Here is a 21,492-nt window from a genome sequence, read left to right as displayed (position 1 = left end):
GTTACGCAACCGATGAAAAGATATTGCCGCTCGACTGATTCGGAGTGAGACCTCTGCTGTTAAACTGGAGCCGGTCATAAGCACACTGCCCAGGTATGGGCAACTCTCCACTCTCTCCACTACTGCCCCATCACACACACACTCACTCACTCCCTTATACACACACTCACACACTCAATCACACACACACTCACTCACTCCATCCCCTCCCTCTCCCACCTCCCCCTGTGGCCGTGTCAGGCACCTTCGTGATGAGGGTGGAGGCGAGTGACCTGGACGACCCCTTGACGCCCCACGGAGCTCTCCGCTACGACATCGTGGGCAGTCCCCCCCCATGGGGACCGCACAGCACAGCCTGTTCCACATCGACCGTCGCACGGGCATCATCACCACCCGCACTGTGGTCGGGCTGGACCGAGAGGTGGGTGTCACGTGTGTGTGTCTGTGTGTGTGTCTGTGTGTGTGTGTGTGTCTGTGTGAGTGTGTGTCTGTGTGTGTGAGTGTGTGAATGTCTCTGTGAGTGAGTGTCAGTGTGAGTGAGTGTCTGTGTGAGTGTGTGAATGAGTGTCTGTGTGTTTGTGTGAGTGTGTGAGTGAGTGTGTGAGTGTTTGTGTGAGTGTGTGAGTGAGTGTGTGAGTGTGTGTTTGTGTGTGTGTGAGTGTCTGTGTGTGTGTCTGTGTGTGTGTCTGTGTGTCTGTGTGTGTGTCTGTGTCTGTGTGTGTGTGTGTCTGTGTGTGTCTGTGTCTGTGTGTGTCTGTGTCTGTGTGTGTCTGTGTCTGTGTGTCTGTGTTGGTGTGTCTGTGTGTGTGAGTGTCTGTGTTGGTGTGTCTGTGTGTGTGTGTCTGTGTGTCTATGTGTGTCTGTGTTGATGTGTGTGTCTGTGTTGGTGTGTCTGTGTGTGTGTGTGTCTGTGTGTGTGTCTGTGTGTGTGTCTGTGTGTGTGTCTGTGTTGATGTGTGTGTTTGTGTCTGTGTGTGTGTCTCTCTGTGTGTCTGTGTGTGTGTGTCTGTGTGTGTGTGTCTGTGTGTGTGTCTGTGTGTGTGTCTGTGTGTCTATGTGTGTCTGTGTTGATGTCTCTATTGGTGTCTATGTGTGTCTGTGTGTGTGTCTGTGTGTGTGTGTGTCTGTGTTGATGTGTGTGTGTCTGTGTGTGTGTCTGTGTGTCTATGTGTGTCTGTGTTGATGTCTCTATTGGTGTCTATGTGTGTCTGTGTGTGTCTCTGTGTGTTGTATGTCTATGTGTGTGTTGTGTGTCTGTGCGTGTGTCTGTGTGTGTGTCTGTGTGTGTCTGTGTGTGTGTCTGTGCGTGTGTCTGTGTGTGTGTGTGCCGCTGTGTGTAGAGAGTGGCGCGCTTCTCGCTGGTGGTGATGGCTTCGGACATGGAGGGAGACGCCAGAATCAGTCTCTCAACCACGGCCACCGCCATCATCACCATCACCGACATCAATGACCACGCCCCCGAGTTCACGAGCAGAACCGTACGGCACGCCGCCACCACCACCACCACACACCACCCACACGCACACCGCCACCCAACCTCAACACTGCACCATAGACTCAACACTGCACCATAGACTCAACACTGCCCCATAGACTCAACACTGCCCCATAGACTCAACACTGCCGCATAGACTCAGCACTGCACCATAGACTCAACACTGCACCATAGACTCAACACTGCACCATAGACTCAACACTGCACCATAGACTCAACACTGCACCATAGACTCAACACTGCACCATAGACTCAACACTGCACCATAGACTCAACACTGCCCCATAGACTCAACACTGCCCCATAGACTCAGCACTGCACCATAGACTCAACACTGCACCATAGACTCAACACTGCCCCATAGACTCAACACTGCACCATAGACTCAACACTGCACCATAGACTCAACACTGCCCCATAGAATCAACACTGCACCATAGACTCAACACTGCACCATAGACTCAACACTGCCCCATAGACTCACACTGCCCATAGACTCAACACTGCACATAGTCTGTATACAACAACAACAACGATGTCCCGCCCCCCGCCCCCCTCCCTCGTCACCACCGCCGCCACCGCCCCAGTGGACGGGCACGGTGCGTGAGAACGCCGTGGGGGTGCCGGTGACGATGGCGCTTCTCTCGGTGATCGACGCGGACGAGGTCGGCACGGCGGCGTGGCGAGTCCGCTACTCACTCCGCGGGGGGGGGGCGGGGGGGGCGGCGTGGGGGGCGGGAGACCCCCAGGACCTGTTCGCCGTGGAGACCGACCCCGCTACCAACGATGGCAGGATCGTCGTTGTCAAGGTAACGCTTGGGAGGGAGGGGAGGGAGGGGAGGGAGGGGAGGGGGGGAGGGAGGGGAGGAGGGGAGGAGAGGGGAGGGAGGGAGGGGGGGGAGGGGGGGAGGGGAGGGAGGGAGGGGAGGGAGGGAGGGGGGGGTGGAAGGAGGGGTTGGAGTGAGGAAAGGGAGGTAGGGGAGGGGGGAGGAGGGAGGGGAGGAGGGGAGGAGAGGGGAGGGAGGGAGGGGGGGAGGGGGGGAGGGGAGGGAGGGGGGGAGGGGGGGGAGGGGGGAGGGGAGGGAGGGAGGGGAGGGAGGGGGGGGTGGAAGGAGGGGTTGGAGTGAGGAAAGGGAGGTAGGGGAGGGGGGAGGATGGAGGGGAGGGAGGGGAGGAGGGGAGGAGAGGGGAGGGAGGGGGTGAAAGGAGGGAGGGAGGGGAGGGAGGGGGGGGTGGAAGGAGGGGTTGGAGTGAGGAAAGGGAGGGAGGGGAGGGGGGAGTAGAGGGAGGAGGAGGTATTTTTTGCACAGACGTCCAGTGGGGGGTGGGGGGGTGGGGGGGGTCACGGGGTCAGAACGTCGCCAGCACTGGGGAGACAAAGGCGGCCGGGCGTGCTGCTGGCTTCCCACCCCCTCGTGTGCCACAGCGCCGGCCTTGCCCCTACAGTCTGCTAAACTATACGGGGATCTTTGTCTTTGTATGTTCGTGTGTCCGTGTGTGTGTCCGTGTGTGTGCGCGCGTGTGTGCGCGTGTGTGTACGTGTTTGTGTGTACGCGTGTATGTGTGTACGTGTGTGTGTACGTGTTTACGTGTGTGTGTGTGTACGTGTGTGTGTGTGTACGTGTGTGCGTGTACGTGTGTGTGTGCGTGTGTGCGTGTGTGTGTACGTGTGTATGTACGTGTGTACGTGTGTGTGTGTGCGTGTGTGTACGTGTGTGTGTGTACGTGTGTGTGTACGTGTGTGTGTGTGTGTGTTGGTACGTGTGTGTCTGTATGTGTGTGTGTACGTGTACGTGTGTGTACGTGTGTGTGCGTGTGCGTGTGTGTACGTGTCTGTGTACGTGTGTGTGTACGTGTGTGTATACGTGTGTGTGTGTGTGTACGTGTGTGTATACGTGTGTGTGTGTGTGTACGTGTGTGTGTACGTGTACGTGTGTACGTGTGTGTACGTGTGTGTCTGTGTACGTGTGTGTGTACGTGTGTACGTGTGTGTACGTGTTTGTACGTGTGTGTGTACGTGTGTATACGTGTGTGTGTGTCTGTGTGTACGTGTGTGTGTGTGTACGTGTGTACGTGTGTGTACGTGTGTGTACGTGTGTTTGTGTGTACGTGTGTGTACGTGTGTGTGTACGTGTGTGTGTACGTGTGTGTGTGTACGTGTGTACGTGTACGTGTGTGTACGTGTGTACCTGTGTGTACGTGTGTGTGTGTGTGTACGTGTGTATACGTGTGTATGTACGTGTGTGCGTGTGTGTGTGTACGTGTGTGCATGTGTGTGCGTGTGTGTGTGTGCGTGTACGTGTGTACGTGTGTGTGTGTACGTGTGTGTGTGTGTGTGCGTGTGTGTGTGTACGTGTGTGTGTCTGTGTGTGTGTCTGTGTGTGTCTGTGTTGGTGTGTGTACGTGTGTGTGTGTGTGTACGTGTGTGTGTGTGTACGTGTGTGTGTCTGTGTGTGTGTCTGTGTGTGTCTGTGTTGGTGTGTGTACGTGTGTGTGTGTGTGTACGTGTGTGTGTGTGTACGTGTGTGTGTGTGTGTATGTGTGTACGTGTGTACGTGTGTGTGTACGTGTGTGTACGTGTGTACGTGTGTATACGTGTGTGTACGTGTGTATACGTGTGTGTACGTGTGTACGTGTGTGTACGTGTGTGTATGCCGCAGCCCTTAGACTTTGAGATGGCGTCGTCGTACAAACTCATCGTCGTCGTGGACAACGAGGAGCCGCTCGGTGAAATCCGCGTGGACCCCTCCCCAGAGTACCGCCACCGTTCACGGTGAGTCACCCCCACGCACCCCCCCCCCCACGGCCCCCCCCCCACGGCCCCCCACGGCCCCCCCCCCACGGCCCCCCCATGGCCCCCCCACGGCCCCCCCCCACGCCCCCCCCCCCCACGGCCCCCCAAAAGCTTCACAGCTGCTCGGATTCTCCCGCCACGAACAAAGATTCCCGCGGAAAAGCCGCCACCCCCGCGTCTCTCCCCGCATCTCTCCCCGTGTCTCTCCCCACGTGCTCTCCCCGTGTCTCTCCCCACGTGTCTCTCCCCGTGTCTCTCCCCGTGTCTCTCCCCGCGTGTCTCTCCCCGTGTCTCTCCCCACGTGTCTCTCACCGTGTGTCTCTCCACGTGTGTCTCTCCCCGTGTCTCTCCCCACGTGTCTCTCCCCGTGTCTCTCCCCACGTGTCTCTCCCCGTGTCTCTCCGCGGCGCCAGGTGAGTGTTGAGGATGAGAACGAGGCTCCGCTGTTTGAGCCGCGGCTGCAGCAGGTGCGGCTGTCCGAGGGCGTCGCTCTGGGCAGCGTCGTCACCACGCTGGTGGCACGGGACCCGGACTCCGCACAGAAGCAGAGCCTGCGGTGAGCACACACACCCCCCGCCCCGCCAAGCGGATAACAACCACAACAACAACCGCAACAACAACCGCAACAATCAAACAACTGTAGGGGTGTTAGAGAGAGCCCGTTATGCATGGGAGCTTATGGCAAACAAACACAGTGGGCGGGGCTACATGAGTGCATGGGAAGGTGCTCTCTACGACGTCCGCGTCAGGCACCCTGGGGGGCTGACTCGGAGTTATGATCCCCTGGGGCCCCACCCCTCAGCGAGGGGGTTGGGTATAAAAGGGGATGTGTCGGAGGGCTAAGGGGGAGAATGTTAAGCTAACCAGTGAAGACTGAAGACGTCTTAGATAGAGCCCTGGACTCCCCTGGTTCGCCGTCCTTATCAGGGCCGAACAGGACCGAGCCAGCGGCGTGGTCCCGAGAGCCAGAGCCGGTGCTCTTGTAAGAGCTGGTCTGGGACTCCGGGTACCGGGCCCGACTTACCAGTGTCGGGCCAGCTAGCCTCCCCTAGCCCGTTAGTGGAGGACTAGGAGGCAGGCTAGGAGTAGCTAGGACGTGTATCCTCAGATAGTCGGGTGAAGGGGCCGATACCCCCTCTAGTGTTGTATGCCACGAACGTGCTGTGTTAAATAAACCCGTGTGCCTCCAACTCCGGCGTCCAAGAGTCGTGAACGCTACTACATCTGGTGTCGGAAGTGAAACAACTACGAACATGGACACGCGCCGGACGACTCGAGTCAGGGTACCAGAGGCGGAGGACGCCGCTGCAGTCGGGGAGCCCGAGACGGCTGAAGATGGCATCGAGCAGCCGGGGCCGGATGCATCCACACCGCAGCAGCCGGAGGATGGGGAGCCGTCGACAGAGGGGCTGAGGCAGGCGCACGCGAAGCTGGCGGAGCTGCTGTACGCCGCTGCCACCATGCTGGACCACATCACACAGCTGGGGGCTGCTGGACCGCTACGGGGCGACGACAGCCGACGACCACAGCGCCTTCCCGCCATTTCGACGGAGCACCACTTTGAAATTCCCGCCATCGCCGCAGCTGCTGCTGAGGGTGTGGCTGGCCTGAGCCTCGCGTCCAACGGCGGCCGTACAGTAGCTGCCACGTCATCTCCAACGGACGGAGCGTCACCACGGGTGCGACCGGCGATGCCATCGGTCGTTCGCGCCGAAGCAGAGCCGGGTGAGGGGGACGAGGGAGAGCGACCTTCCACCGCGGCTGCTGCGTTACATCAGCGGCTACCTCCACTCAAAGAGTTTGTGGGCGAGGACGGCGACTGGGGCGGCTTCCAGCGGCGCTTCCTCGCTCACCAGGAAATGGCGCGGTGGACGGATGACGAGGCTCTCCGCGCGCTGCCGGCACTGCTCGACGGCGACGCTCTCGCCACCCTAACATCGGTGCCAAAGGAGAAGCGCTCCACACTGCAGACGGCACTGCATCTGCTGGCTGCAGTCTACGGGCCACCGTTGGACTGTAGGCAACTCTTTTACGATCGCCAGCGGGGGGCAAAGGAGTCGCCCTTGGCATACCGCACAAGTCTCCTGGCACTGGCAAAGGCGGCCTTCCCACGGATGGACAACGAAGGCGTCGACGCTATGGTTACGGAGAAGATACTCCTGCTGGCAGACGACTTAGATATCGTCATCGTGGCACAGGACGACGCAGAAATGTGTTCCCTCCAAGCTGCACGACTCCTCCACGCAAACCTGCTCTCGCAACGACGGAAGGCAAGCAAGGCGGCGAGCGGGCGTGCCGTGGCTGCAGTCACCCTCCCGGCGGAAGAGATCTGCGCCATCGACCGTCAACGGCAGCAGGGAGCGGGAGCACGGGCGGACCGGGACGGATCGAGCCACCTCGACCGTCCATCGTCATCGCCAGCGCTCCCGCGCTGTTACAACTGCGGTATCCGGGGCCATGTCGCCTCGGGGTGCCGCTCTCCTCGGCAGCGCGGGACGACACCTCGACGGAACGCCGGCCCTCTTCTCAAGCTCCATCATCATAACCCGGCGAGTCGCGGCACCCCTCATGTTTGGGCCACGCACACACCCGTCACACACTCGCACACCGTAGCGAACGGGGGGGCCGACTTTGCACACCATCGCACCAACACGCACCACTGTGGGGACTCATATCGAACCCAGCCAGTAGTCCGTGTTGGCCCATCGCGTTGTAGCCACATCGTCGGGGTCGTCAGCCGTTGTGGGGCACATTGACGGGGTTGAGGTGCGCATCCTGGTCGATACGGGAGCATCGGCGACCATCATTTCGGAATTAATTTACAATATTCTCCCTGTCCAGAGCCGTCCTTTGATGCCCGTTAACGTGCCATTCTATGCTGCTAACGGGGGCTCACTTGGCATCATTGGACAAATTCGAGCGCAAATTTGTATCGGTGATATTAAATTGTCTGGGCCGATTTTTGTCTCCTCCTCGCTGGCGGTTCCGTGCCTGCTGGGGACGGACTTCCTGGCCAAAATGCCGATTAGGATATTAATCGACCAGGGCTGCATTGAGCTCCCGTCGGGCCGACGCATGGCGTTTCTGCCGTCCCCCGTTGCGAGTCGGACGGCGTTCGCGATGGTGCCGGCGTTCGTAGATAGAACGGTGCGCGTACCGCCGGGGGCACAAATGTTGATACCTCTAAAACTTCGGCGGCCCTTCGCTAAGGGCATTGGGGCCTAGGGGGTTCTGCTGGGGCCGTCTAGGGCCGGGGTTAGCGGACCTCATTTAGTTCTGGCACAGACCATCGTTAGAGGGGACGGGGATCCCTTCATCGCGGTCCTCAATGTGGGGTCGCAGACGGTGGTGGTCCCACAGGGGACCGTGCTTGCTCACGCAACGCCGGTGCCCTGTGAGGAACCCGTCGCGAACCACGCAAGCGCTGTCCCTACGCCGCGACCACATTCGGACAGCGATGAAGGGTGGCTCGAGGCGCTTTGTGCGGGATCGACGGACCTGTCAAATTTAGAGCGTCAACAACTTAAAACACTACTGTGTGAATTTTCTGACGTTTTCAGTCGGAACAAATACGATTTGGGCTGCACTCATCTGCTGCGTCACCATATTGATACAGGTGACAGCGCGCCAATACGCCAGAATCCTTTTCGGTTAAGTCCCGCCGAAAAGGACCATGTCAAATCGGCTGTGGATGACATGTTAGCCGCCGACATCATTTCTCCTTCCACCAGCCCTTGGGGAGCGCCGATCGTCCTAGTTAAGAAACAGGACGGTTCGTTGCGGTTTTGCGTCGATTTTCGTCGCCTTAACAAAATTTCGGTTGCCGACGCATACCCGCTCCCACGGATGGACGAATCGCTTGACGCCTTGGCGGGAGCGCGATTCTTCTCCACGTTGGATTTACTTTCGGGATTCTGGCAGCTTCCTCTGGACGATGATTCAAAGCCTAAAACTGCATTCCGTACACCGCACGGCCTGTTCCAATTCAACCGGTTGCCGATGGGACTCCACTCAGCGCTGGCAACTTTCCAGCGATTGATGGAATTGGTTTTGGCTGGATTGCAATGGGACTCGTGCTTGATTTATTTGGATGACGTTATCATCTTTAGTAAAACATTTGACGAACATCTCCAGAGGTTGCGGGTGGTTTTTCTCAAAATGCGGGCTGCTAATTTGAAATTTAAACCCCAAAAATGTCATCTGTTACGCGAATCTGTGCGTTATTTGGGACACATCGTGGGGCGCTCAGGTATTGCTACCGATCCCGCCAAAACGCAGTGTGTCAGCTCCTGGCCGACTCCCACCTCGGTGGGAGAGGTCAGGAGTTTCATTGGATTTGCGTCATATTACCGACGGTTTGTCGCGGATTTTGCGACAATTGCGAAACCCCTACACACGTTGACGTCCAAAGGGGTTCGGTTCCATTGGGGACAGGAGGAGGAGGCTGCTTTCCGCTCCCTTCGGGACGCTCTGGTTAAAGCTCCTCCCTTGGTTTACCCCGATTTTTCAAAACCCTTTTTGCTCGACACCGATGCGAGCAATACGGGTATTGGGGGCGTGCTTTCCCAGGTGGTTGACGGCGTGGAACGGGTGGTCGCGTACGGTAGTCGGGTGTTGTCTCCAGCGGAGCAAAGATATTGTGTCACCCGTCGGGAACTGTTGGCAATTGTCTACTTCATCCAACAGTATCGCCCATATCTGTACGGTCGGCATTTCACCGTCCGCACAGATCATGCGGCGCTACAGTACGCCCTGCGAGTTCAACAACCATCGGGACAATTGTCTCGATGGTTGGAGATTCTCCAGGACTTTGATTTTGAAACCACCTACCGTAAGGGCGTTCGCCATACCAATGCGGACGCCCTGTCGCGCATGCCAACCACCTCCGAATGTGCATGCCTCCTGGGGTCGGGACGTTGCAGGCCTCCGGGGGACATATCTGTTCCGGTCTTGGCGGCCGCCGACGACGCAACATTGCTTACAAATTCGATAGCACAACAGGGAAGAGATTCCCTGTTGGGGTTGCCCGTCACTGAATGGGGGCGCCTCCAGATGGAGGATACCTCCCTCCTCGCGTTGCGTCGTCGCGTCGGCGGTGCTGGGCGGGGGAGGGGTGATGCCGACTCATGGGAAATGGTCCAAGGCCTGCTGATGCATTGGGACAGGAGATCCCATCGACACCGGCTGGTGGTCCCTTCTGGGTTGCGGGGCAAGGTGGTGTGGGCCGCTCATGAGCGCCTCCTCCACCTGGGGACCCAAAAGACCCTCGCCTTGCTCCAACTTGATTTTTTTTGGCCAGGCATGACGAGGGATGTCGGCGATTTGTTGGGGTCATGCCCTCGATGTGCGCAACGGAAACCGCCAGCACGGGAGTCTAACCCACCTTTGCAATCGATCAAAGTGTCCAGAGTAAACGAGCTTGTCGCGCTGGATATTTTGGGCCCATTCCCCGCCACCCCCAGGGGCAATAGATATTTGTTGACCGGTGTGGAGTATTTTACGCGCTGGCCTATGGCCTGGCCCCTTGCCAACCAGTCGGCAGCAGCCATTGTGGAGGCCTTTGTCCAGGGATACGTCCTGGACAAAGGTGCTCCGGAGCGGCTGCTGACCGACCAGGGCAAAAATTTTTCTGGCAAACTACTCCAACAAGTCTGTGAGCTCCTGGGCACGAAGAAAATTTGTACCTCCCCGTATCACCCGCAAACTGACGGGATGGTCGAGCGTCTGCATCGAACCATCACGTCGATGTTGTCACAGCAGGTTTCGGACTCACAGACCGATTGGGACCTGCAAATTCAAGGGGTCTTGGCAGCATACCGAATGGCCCCCCATGCAGCTACGGGATTTCCCCCCTTCTTCCTCATGTACGGCCGCGAACCTGACCCACCTGTTCGGGCCCAGCTGCAGATCCCCGCGCTGCAGGGTAAAACAAAATTGGCTGACCATGTTAAATTTAATCTGGCAAAATTAACAGAGGCACGGGATGCTGCCATGCAAAATTCTCCGTTGTGCTCGCCTAATGTCTTGCCGGCTGTGCCACCTCCAGGTGCATCAAGAGTGACGGGCTCGCGCCCGATCACCCCTCCTGGGGATGCCAAGGGTCACGCGGCATCGGATGAGGACTCACTCCGAGACGGACAGTTACCACCCGACGGTCCGCCACCCGGGGTTACCCCGTGTGATGGGCCCGCTGCAAGGACGCGTGCAAAAATATTTAGACTATTGTGAGGCCGGAAGATATGTACATATATTGTGTTCATTGTGTGTTGTGTGAGTGGTGTGTTCCCTGCTCATTGGATGTACATATAATGTGTTCACTATGTGTGTGTGTGTGGTGGGTTCCCTGCAAATTGTATATAGGCTGCTTTTACGGAATTCGTATTTATTCGGGGGGGGTGCGTCGGGTTATTTCTCTTCTTGCTGTTGTTCTTGTTGTTGTTCTTGTTGTTGTTCTTGTTATTGTTGAAAAATTGTGAGGCACACGCACGGTCTGGGGGTGCGTTTGGCAGCCGGGACGGCTGCAAGCTATGCGGGGGGGGGGGGGGGGGTGATGTAGGGGTGTTAGAGAGAGCCCGTTATGCATGGGAGCTTATGGCAAACAAACACAGTGGGCGGGGCTACATGAGTGCACGGGAAGGTGCTCTCTACGACGTCCGCGTCAGGCACCCTGGGGGGCTGACTCGGAGTTATGATCCCCTGGGGCCCCACCCCTCAGCGAGGGGGTTGGGTATAAAAGGGGATGTGTCGGAGGGCTAAGGGGGAGAATGTTAAGCTAACCAGTGAAGACTGAAGACGTCTTAGATAGAGCCCTGGACTCCCCTGGTTCGCCGTCCTTATCAGGGCCTAACAGGACCGAGCCAGCGGCGTGGTCCCGAGAGCCAGAGCCAGTGCTCTTGTAAGAGCTGGTCTGGGACTCCGGGTACCGGGCCCGACTTACCAGTGTCGGGCCAGCTAGCCTCCCCTAGCCCGTTAGTGGAGGACTAGGAGGCAGGCTAGGAGTAGCTAGGACGTGTATCCTCAGATAGTCGGGTGAGGGGGCCGATACCCCCTCTAGTGTTGTATGCCACGAACGTGCTGTGTTAAATAAACCCGTGTGCCTCCAACTCCGGCGTCCAAGAGTCGTGAACGCTACTACACAACCACAACAACAACCACAACAACCAAAACAACAACCACAGCAACCACAACAATCAAAACAACAACCACAACAACAACCACAACAACCCCAACAACCACAACAACCCCAACAACCGCAGCAACCCCAAACAGGAGGACGACTTCTCCGCCAATGTGTCTGTCGCCTGGTGAAGCCGCTTGCCGTCGCCGTGATCGCTGCTGAGACGTCACGGCACTCGGGCAGGAGATGTCGTGGATTTGCTGTCCGACACACGACCGCCGAGTGCCGTATTAGTGCCGTGAGCCCAGCGGCGAGGGAGAGCCGCTACTTGAGGCGACACTTGCATTGAACAATGACTCAACACAAGGTCGCTAACGCCAAAGGGGCTAACGGCCCCTGTCACCCACTGCTTGGGGAGGTACGGCCCCTGGGCTATCGAGCCTCCTCCTGACGCCGGGACGGCTCTCCGCCCTCCGGCTAGAGGCCCCGGCGGGGGGGGGGGGGGGGGGGGGGGGGGGAGGCTGTCCTGACCCGGCCCAGCCACGGCGCTCGGGTGCCGGCTACTGACCCACTCAGTGCCGGCCGTTAGAACGGCGGCAGGTCTGGGGGTCTACCCAGTGTCTGACCGCTCTCCCACTCAGTCCTTAGAAGGGCGGCAGGTCTGGGGGTCTACCCAGGCTCCTACCGCTCTCCCCCTCAGTCCCTAGAAGGGCGGCAGGTCTGGGGGTCTACCCAGTGTCTGACCGCTCTCCCACTCAGTCCTTAGAAGGACGGCAGGTCTGGGGGTCTACCCAGGCTCCTACCACTGACACACTCAGCACTTAGAAGGGCAGCAGGTCTGGGGGTCTACCGAGGCTCCTACCGCTGTCCCACTCAGTCCTTAGAAGGACGGCAGGTCTGGGAGTCTACCCAGGCTCCTACCGCTCTCCCACTCAGCCCTTAGAAGGACGGCAGGTCTGGGAGTCTACCCAGGCTCCTACCGCTGTCCCACTCAGCCCTTAGAAGGACGGCAGGTCTGGGGGTCTACCCAGTGTCTGACCGCTCTCCCACTCAGTTCTTAGAAGGACGGCAGGTCTGGGGGTCTACCCAGGCTCCTACCGCTGTCCCACTCAACCCTTAAAAGGACGGCAGGTCTGGGGGTCTACGCAGGCTCCTACCGCTGTCCCACTCAGCCCTTAAAAGGACGGCAGGTCTGGGGGTCTACGCAGGCTCTTATCGCTGTCCCACTCAGCGCTTAGAAGGGCGGCAGGTCTGGGGGTCTACCCAGGCTCCTACCGCTGTCCCACTCAGCGCTTAGAAGGGCGGCAGGTCTGGGGGTCTACCCAGGCTCCTACTGCTGACACACTCAGCCCTTAGAAGGACAGCAGGTCTGGGGGTCTACCCAGGCTCCTACTGGTGACACACTCAGCGCTTAGAAGGACGGCAGGTCTGGGGGTCTACCCAGGCTCCTACCGCTCTCCCACTCAGTCCCTAGAAGGACGGCAGGTCTGGGGGTCTACCCAGGCTCCTACTGCTGTCCTACTCAGTCCTTAGAAGGGCGGCAGGTCTGGGGGTCTACCCAGGCTTCTATCGCTGAAACACTCAGCGCTTAGAACGACGGCAGGTCTGGGGGTCTACCCAGGCTCCTACCGCTGACACACTCAGCACTTAGAACGACGGCAGGTCTGGGGGTCTACCCAGGCTCCTACTGCTGACACACTCAGCGCTTAGAAGGATGGCAGGTCTGGGGGTCTACCCAGGCTCCTACCGCTGACACACTCAGCGCTTAGAACGGCGGCAGGTCTGGGGGTCTACCCAGGCTCCTACCGCTGACACACTCAGCCCTTAAAAGGGTGGCAGGTCTGGGGTCTACCCAGGCTCCTACCGCTGTCCCACTCAGTGCTTAGAAGGGCGTCAGGTCTGGGGGTCTACCCAGGCTCCTACCGCTGTCCCACTCAGCGCTTAGAACGACGGAAGGTCTGGGGGTCTACACAGGCTCCTATCGCTGACACACTCAGCGCTTAGAAGGATGGCAGGTCTGGGGGTCTACCCAGGCTCCTACCGCTGACCCACTCAGCGCTTAGAAGGGCGGCAGGTCTGGGGGTCTACCCAGGCTCCTACCGCTGACACACTCAGCGCTTAGAAGGATGGCAGGTCTGGGGGTCTACCCAGGCTCCTACCGCTGTCCCACTCAGTCCCTAGAAGGACGGCAGGTCTGGGGGTCTACCCAGGCTCCTACCGCTGACACACTCAGTCCCTAGAAGGGCGGCAGGTCTGGGGGTCTACCCAGGCTCCTACCGCTGACCCACTCAGCGCTTAGAAGGATGGCAGGTCTGGGGGTCTACCCAGGCTCCTACCGCTGTCCCACTTCCCTAGAAGGACGGCAGGTCTGGGGGTCTACCCAGGCTCCTACCACTGACACACTCAGCCCTTAGAACGACGGCAGGTCTGGGGGTCTACCCAGGCTCCTACTCTAAGCCCGGTCTTCGGCTTGGCGACGACTGCCGACCCCGTTGAGGGGTCCGGCGTTTATTCACCCTCCAGGGTGTCTCCCCCCCTGGCCACTCCTCCCTTCCGGAGACTTCTCGGGATCCTAGAATATTCCCCCCCCCAGCCCCCCCCCCCCCTCATGGGGTCTGGGGAATCCAAGCGGCCCACAACCACCCCCTGCTGACGTACGTCTGCTACTGCAGGTGAGTTACCACAGTTTGTTCATGGCGCTACACTATACACTACACTATACACTACACTATACACTACACTATACACTACACTATACACAACACTATACACTACTACACTACACAATACACTACACTATACACTACACTATACACTACACTATACACTACTATACACTACACTATACACTACACTATACACTACACAATACACTACACTATACACTACACTATACACTACTATACACTACACTATACACTACACTATACACTACTATACACTACACTACTGTAGGGCTGTTATGGAGGGGCTGTTTGTACATAGGATCAAACGGCGAACAAACACAGTGGGCGGAGCTCCGGGAGTAAACGGGGGGGGGTGCCCGCAACGACGTCCGCATCGGGCAGCCTGGGGGTAGGGCTGCCCGGGGTTGTGATCCTGGAGGGGGTATAAAAGGGGATGACAGAGAGAGCTCGGGGCTCAGTATTAGAACAGAGGAGGGAAGATTGAAGACCCGGGTAGCTAGAGCCCTGGACTCCCCTGAGACGCCGCCCTTGTCAGGGCCGCGCAGGACCGAGCCAGCGGCGTGGTCCCGTGAACCAGAGTCAGCACTCTGGGATTCCGGGTACCGTAGCCCGACTCACCAGTGTCGGGCCAGACAGCCTCCCCTAGCCCGTTAGTGGAGGACTTGGGGGTAGGTCAGGGATAGCTAGCGGTGTATCCCCAGTTATACGGGTGAGGGGGCCGATACCCCCTCTAGTGCTGTCCTGTCGTGACGACTTGTAAAATAAATACACGTGTGCCTCAACCTCGGTGTCAAGCGTCCTCACCGGTACTTCACTACTATACAGTACACTACTATACACTACACTACTATACACTACACTACTATACACTACACTATACACTACTATGCTGGTAGCCACCCACCCCTCGTGTGTGGCCACAGCGCCGGTAGCCTCCACAGGCGCCGCTGCTGCTACTCACTAACGGCACTTGCCCCTGCAGCCTGCGAAGGCTACGCTGTGGGGGGAATCTTCGTCTGTGTACCAGCGTTGGCCCGCTCGCCGCTAACGCCACTTGCCGCGACGGTCCGCCGAGGCTACCCGGGGCGTCTTTGTCTGTGCGGCAGCTACGGCAAGCTGCGTGTGCCGGGTGACTGGCTGGAGGTGGACGCGGTGAGCGGCGTGGTGAGCACCGCGGCGGAGATCGACCGTGAGTCGCCCCTGGTGCGGGACAGCGTCTACACAGCCACCTTCCTGGCCACTGACAACGGTGCGGGGTTACACTACACTATACACTACTATACACTACACTATACACTACACTACACTACTATACACTACACTATACACTACACTATACACTATACTATATACTACTATACACTACACTATACACTACACTATGGTGCGGGACAGCGTCTACACAGCCACCTTCCTGGCCACTGACAACGGTGCGGGGTTAGGGGGGGGGCCTGTAGCCACGCTCACCACTCACACTCACCCTCACCACTCACACCGTCACACCACTCACACTCACCACTCACCACTCACGCTCCCCGCTCACCACTCACGCTCACACTCACCACTCACACCGTCACACCACTCACGCTCACCACCCACACTCACCACTCACCCTCACCACTCACCACTCACACACACTCACCACTCACACTCACCGTCACACTCACACCATCACACTCACCGTCACACTCACACACACTCACCACTCACACTCACCGTGACACTCACACCATCACACTCACCGTCACACTCACCCTCACCACTCACACTCACCACTCACACACACTCACACACACTCACACCACTCACCACTCACACCATCACACTCACACTCACCCTCACCACTCACACTCACCACTCACACAGTCACACTCACACTCACCCTCACCACTCACACTCACCACTCACACAGTCACACTCACACACACTCACACCACTCACCACTCACCGTCACACTCACCGTCACACTCACCGTCACCATCACGGTCACCGTCGCCGTGCGTGTGTACGTGTGTAGAGAGTCACTTCTGAGACGCTAGTGGCGGTAGGAGGCACACACACACACGCTCACCACTCACACCGTCACACTCACACACACTCACATTCACCACTCACCGTCACACTCACCGTCGCTGTGCGTGTGTACGTGTGTAGAGAGTCACTTCTGAGATGCTAGTGGTAGTAGGAGGCACACACTGACACACGCACACACGTTCACCACTCACACACACTCACACTCACCACTCACACCGTCACACACACACGCACACACACACACGTTTAGTCGACACTTGTAGACAACTCTGTTCACACACGGGGTCACTGCGGGCGTGTCGGCACGGCCGGCGTGCTGCCCGACCCGCCACGCCGCTCACCAGGAGCGAGGACGCGGGGGGAGGGCGCCGCTACGGGGACCACGTCCCAGCAGACGGCCCCGAACCAGCCTCGCGACCTCCCTTTTATACCCCGCCCCGCCCCGCGCGGCCTGGCTCCGCCAGAGGTCGCAAACGGGTTTTGATTCCGTACCCCCCGTACCCGTACCTGGTCGCACCAGGGTCGCAAACGGGTACCCGATTGCGACCTCTGGGATGAAGCCACGTTGCAAGCGCGGGTGGGTTGATTCTAGGAACTTGAATTGTGAGAAGAGACAAGACGTTGGGAAATGAGTGACAAAAAGGTACCTGTTACCCGTACCCTTCCCGTACCCGTACCCTACCCGTACCCGTCCGGGTACGGGTAGGGTACGGGTATCGGGTACCTGATTGCGACCTCTGGGATGAAGCCATGTTGCAGGCGCGGGTGGGTTGATTCTAGGAACTTGAATTGTGAGAAGAGACAAGACGTTGGGAAATGAGTGACAAACGGTGACTCACCAGTGACTCACGGTCTACCCGTACCCGTACCCGGCCGCACCAGGGTCGCAAACGGGTACCTGGGTACGGGTAGCTGGGTATCGGGTCGGGTACGAGTATCGGGGGGTACCTGGTTGCGACCTCTGGGCTCCGTCCTCGGCCCCACCCCCTTCTGGAAGCTACCAGAAGGGGGCGGGGCCACGCACCACGTGTCCCAACTGTCACCTCTGGGCCACGCCCCTTGCTCGGCCAATCACGTGCCGCCTATCACGTGGTGCCCTGCCAGCCAAGCGGGCTGCTAGCAGAACTGCGCCCCCTAGGGACCCGCTCCGTGACATTGCGTGGCCCTGCCGCTAGTAACCACCTTCACTACATTCTGTGTGTGTGCGTGTGTGTGTGTACGTGTGTGTGTGTACGTGTGTGTCTGCGTGTACGTGTGTCTGCATGTGTCTGCGTGTACGTGTGTGTACGTGCGTGTGTGTGTGTACGTGTGTGTTTGTACGTGTGTGTGTGTACGTATGTGTGTGTGTACGTGTGTGTACGTGTGTACGTGTGTGTACGTGTGTGTGTGTACGTGTGTGTGTATACGTGTGTGTATACGTACGTGTGTGTACGTGTGTGTGTGTACACGTGTGTGTGTGTACGTGTGTGTATGTACGTGTGTGTGTACGTGTGTATGTGCGTGTGTGTGTGTGCGTGTGTGTACATGTGTACGTGTGTGTGTGTACGTGTGTGTGCGTGTACGTGTGTGTCTGCGTGTACGTGTGTGTGTATGTGTGTGTGTGTACGTGTGTGTGTGTGCGTGTACGTGTGTGTGTATGTGTGTGTGTACGTGTGTGTGTGTGCGTGTGTGTGTGTACGTGTGTGTGTGTGTACACGTGTGTGTGTGTACGTGTGTGTGTACACGTGTGTGTGTACACGTGTGTGTGTACGTGTGTGTGTGTGTACATGTGTGTGTGTACGTGTGTACGTGTGTGTATGTGTGTGTGTGTACGTGTGTGTGTGCGTGTACATGTGTGTGCGTGTACGTGTGTACGTGTGTGTGTACACGTGTGTGTGTGTACGTGTGTGTGTACGTGTGTGTGTACGTGTGTGTGTGTGTACGTGTGTGTATGTGTGTGTGTGTATACGTGTGTGTGTGTACGTGTGTGTGTGTGTACACGTGTGTGTGTGTACGTGTGTGTGTACGTGTGTGTGTGCACGTGTGTGTGTGTGTGTGTACGTGTGTGTGTGTGTGTACGTGTGTGTGTGTGTGTACGTGTGTGTGTGCGTGTACGTGTGTGTGCGTGTACGTGTGTACGTGTGCGTGTGTACGTGTGTGTGTACGTGTGTGTGTACGTGTGTGTGTACGTGTGTGTACGTGTGTGTGTACGTGTGTATGTGTACGTGTGTGTGTGTACGTGTGTGTATGTACGTGTGTGTGTGTGTATACGTGTGTGTGTGTACACGTGTGTGTGTGTGGAGCAGGCTCCCCCGCCAGCGCTAGCGGCACCTCCACGCTGCGGCTGTTGCTGAGCGACGTCAACGACAACGCCCCCACGGCCGCCGTGTGGCCCCCAGGGGCGGCCGCCTGCCCCCACGGCGGCGTCACCGTCATGGCCGCCGACGAAGACCAGGACCCCAACGGCCGCCCCTTCCGCTTCCAGCTGGCGCCCGGGGTGGGGGGAGACAAGTGGAAGGTGCGGCAGGTGGACGGTGAGTGGCGGGGGGGGGAACACGCCGCTCGGGAGATGGCGCTCGCCGTCGTCGTCATCATCATCATTGTCGTCATCGTCGTCATCATCATCATCATCGTCACCGTCATCATCATCACCATCATCATCATCGTCACCGTCATCATCGTCACCATCATCATCGTCGTCGTCGTCATCATCATCGTCATCATCATCATCGTCATCATCATCGTCATCATCATCGTCATTGTCGTCATCATCGTCATCAACGTCGTCATCATCATTTACATTGACATTGTTGTTGTTCCCGTTGTTGTTGTTTGTTGTTGTTGTTTACTTCCCCCCCACCGCCCCCCCCCCCCACGGCAGCCAACAGCTCCCAGCTGCTGGCCAGGTCTCCGCTGCCCGAGGGCCTCCACTGGGTGGAGCTCGTCGTCTGGGACTCGGGGACTCCGCCACTGGGCGCCGTGCGCCGCCTGCAGGTGCCCGTCTGCGCCGCCTGCGACCACCGCGGCCTCTGTCGCCGCGGCGACGGAGCCGGAGCCAGCGCCGTCGCCGTGGCGACCATCGTCGTGTTGGTGATCTTACTGGGTCAGCTGCTCACTCAGTCAGTCACTCACTTACTCACTTATACACTCACTCACTCAGTCACTCACTTACACACTTACTCACTTACTTACTCGCTCACTTACTCGCTTATACACTCACACACTCACTCACTCACTCACACACTCAACACACTCACTCACTTCTCACTCACTCACACACTCACTCACACACTCACTCACTCCTCACTCACTTACTTACTCACTCACTCACTTACTCGCTTATGCACTCACTCACACACTCACTCACTTACTCACTCACTCACACACTCACTCACTCACTTACTCACTCACTCACACACTCACTCACTCACTCACCCACTCACTCACTCAGTCACTCACTCAGTCACTCACTTTATCAGTCACTTACTCACACACTCACTTACTTACTTACTCACTTACTCGCTTATACACTCACACACTCACTCACTTACTCACTCACTCACACACACACTCACTCACACACTCACTCAGTCAGTCACTCACTCACTTATACACTCACTCACTCAGTCACTCACTCAGTCACTCACTTACTTTATCAGTCACTCACTCACACACTCACTTACTTACTCACTCACACACTCACTCCTCACTCACTCACTCACACACTCACTCACTCACTTACTCGCTTATACACTCACACACTCACTCACTTACTCACTCACTCACACACTCACTCACTCACTTACTCACTCACTCACACACTCACCTACCCCTCCTCCCTCTCCTCCTCCTCCCTCCCCCCACTCCTCACCCTGACCCACGACCCCCGCTCCGACCCCGTGACCCCCGCCCCTCACCCTGACCCATGACCCCGCTCCGACCCCGTGACCCCCGCCCCACGCTCCTCACCCTGACCCACGACCCCCGCTCCGACCCCGTGACCCCCGCCCCCTGCCCCTCACCCTGACCCACGACCCCCGCTCCGACCCCGTGACCCCCGCCCCTCCTCCACCCAGGCCTCCTCGGCTCCCTCCTCCTGGCGGTGGCGTTCAAGCGCCGTCGCCACGGAGACAAAGCGGGGAGGTGGAGCCTCGCGGAGCTGCACGGTGACCTCACGGTAACCCCACCCACAGTGACCCCACGGTGACCCCACGGTAACCCCACCCACGGTGACCCCACGGTAACCCCACTCACGGTGACCCCACGGTGACCCCGCCGTGTTGAGGTCGTGTTGAGGTCGTGTTGAGGTCGTGTTGAGGTCGTGGTGTCTGCACTGCAGGACTACGATCCGACGTTGCTGCTCCTGGAAACAGCGTCACCACCGTCACCACCGTCACCACCGTCACCACCGCCACCACCGCCACCACCGCCACCACCGCCACCACCGTCATTGTCACCGTCATTGTCACCGTCGTGCGGCGATTGTCCCGGATCACTCCCCCTGAGAGAACCATTGCAGCCTTCATCAGCAAGGTTAGTACCACCACCACCATCACCACCATCACCACCATCACCACCACCATCACCACCACCATCACCACCACCACCATCACCGTCACCATCACCACCACCACCACCACCATCACCACCATCACCACCACTACCACTAACACCATCACCATCACCACCACCATCACCACCATCACCATCACCACCACCATCACCACCACCACCACCACCACCATCACCACCACCACCATCACCACCACCCCCCATCACCGTCACCACCATCCACCACCACCACCATCACCACCATCACCACCATCACCATCACCACCACCATCACCACCATCACCACCATCACCACCACCATCACCACCACCACCATCACCACCACCATCACCACCATCACCACCATCACCACCACCATCACCACCACCACCATCACCACCACCATCACCACCATCACCACCATCACCACCACCACCACCATCACCACCACCACCATCCACCACCATCACCACCACCACCACCACCATCACCACCATCACCACCACCACCATCACCACCACCACCACCACCATCACCACCATCACCACCACCACCATCACCACCACCACCACCATCACCACCACCACCATCACCACCACCACCACCATCACCACCACATCACCATCACCAACCACCACCACACCATCACCACCACCACCATCACCACCACCACCCATCACCACCACCACCACCATCACCACCATCACCACCACCACCATCACCCCACCACCACCATCACCACCACCATCATACCACCACCACCACCATCACCACCACCATCACCACCATCACCACCATCACCACCACCATCACCACCACCATCATCACCATCACC

At 58.3% G+C, this 21,492-nt stretch overlaps 1 protein-coding gene across 1 annotated transcript; it reads left to right on the top strand.

Moving 5' to 3' along the window:
- Window positions 1-240: 240 nt before the first annotated feature.
- LOC133339967 (cadherin-2-like) lies at window positions 241-20,283 on the top strand (the record flags this gene model as incomplete). The annotated part of the gene is given in 11 exon segments (XM_061548072.1): window positions 241-317; window positions 350-421; window positions 1,341-1,478; window positions 2,083-2,304; window positions 4,156-4,218; window positions 4,220-4,272; window positions 4,708-4,845; window positions 15,200-15,342; window positions 18,413-18,640; window positions 18,988-19,209; window positions 20,183-20,283. Coding segments are annotated over 11 exon segments (1,457 nt in total), but the record flags the coding sequence as incomplete, so codon positions are not given.
- Between the last annotated feature and the right edge of the window lie 1,209 nt (window positions 20,284-21,492).

This window comes from Lethenteron reissneri, unplaced genomic scaffold (assembly GCF_015708825.2).
Source record: "Lethenteron reissneri isolate LAM-NWPU_2019-01 unplaced genomic scaffold, ASM1570882v1 scaffold_615, whole genome shotgun sequence".
NCBI lineage: Eukaryota > Metazoa > Chordata > Hyperoartia > Petromyzontiformes > Petromyzontidae > Lethenteron > Lethenteron reissneri.
Note: the sequence above shows the minus strand (reverse complement) of the source record. Positions and strands in the feature narration are given on the sequence as shown.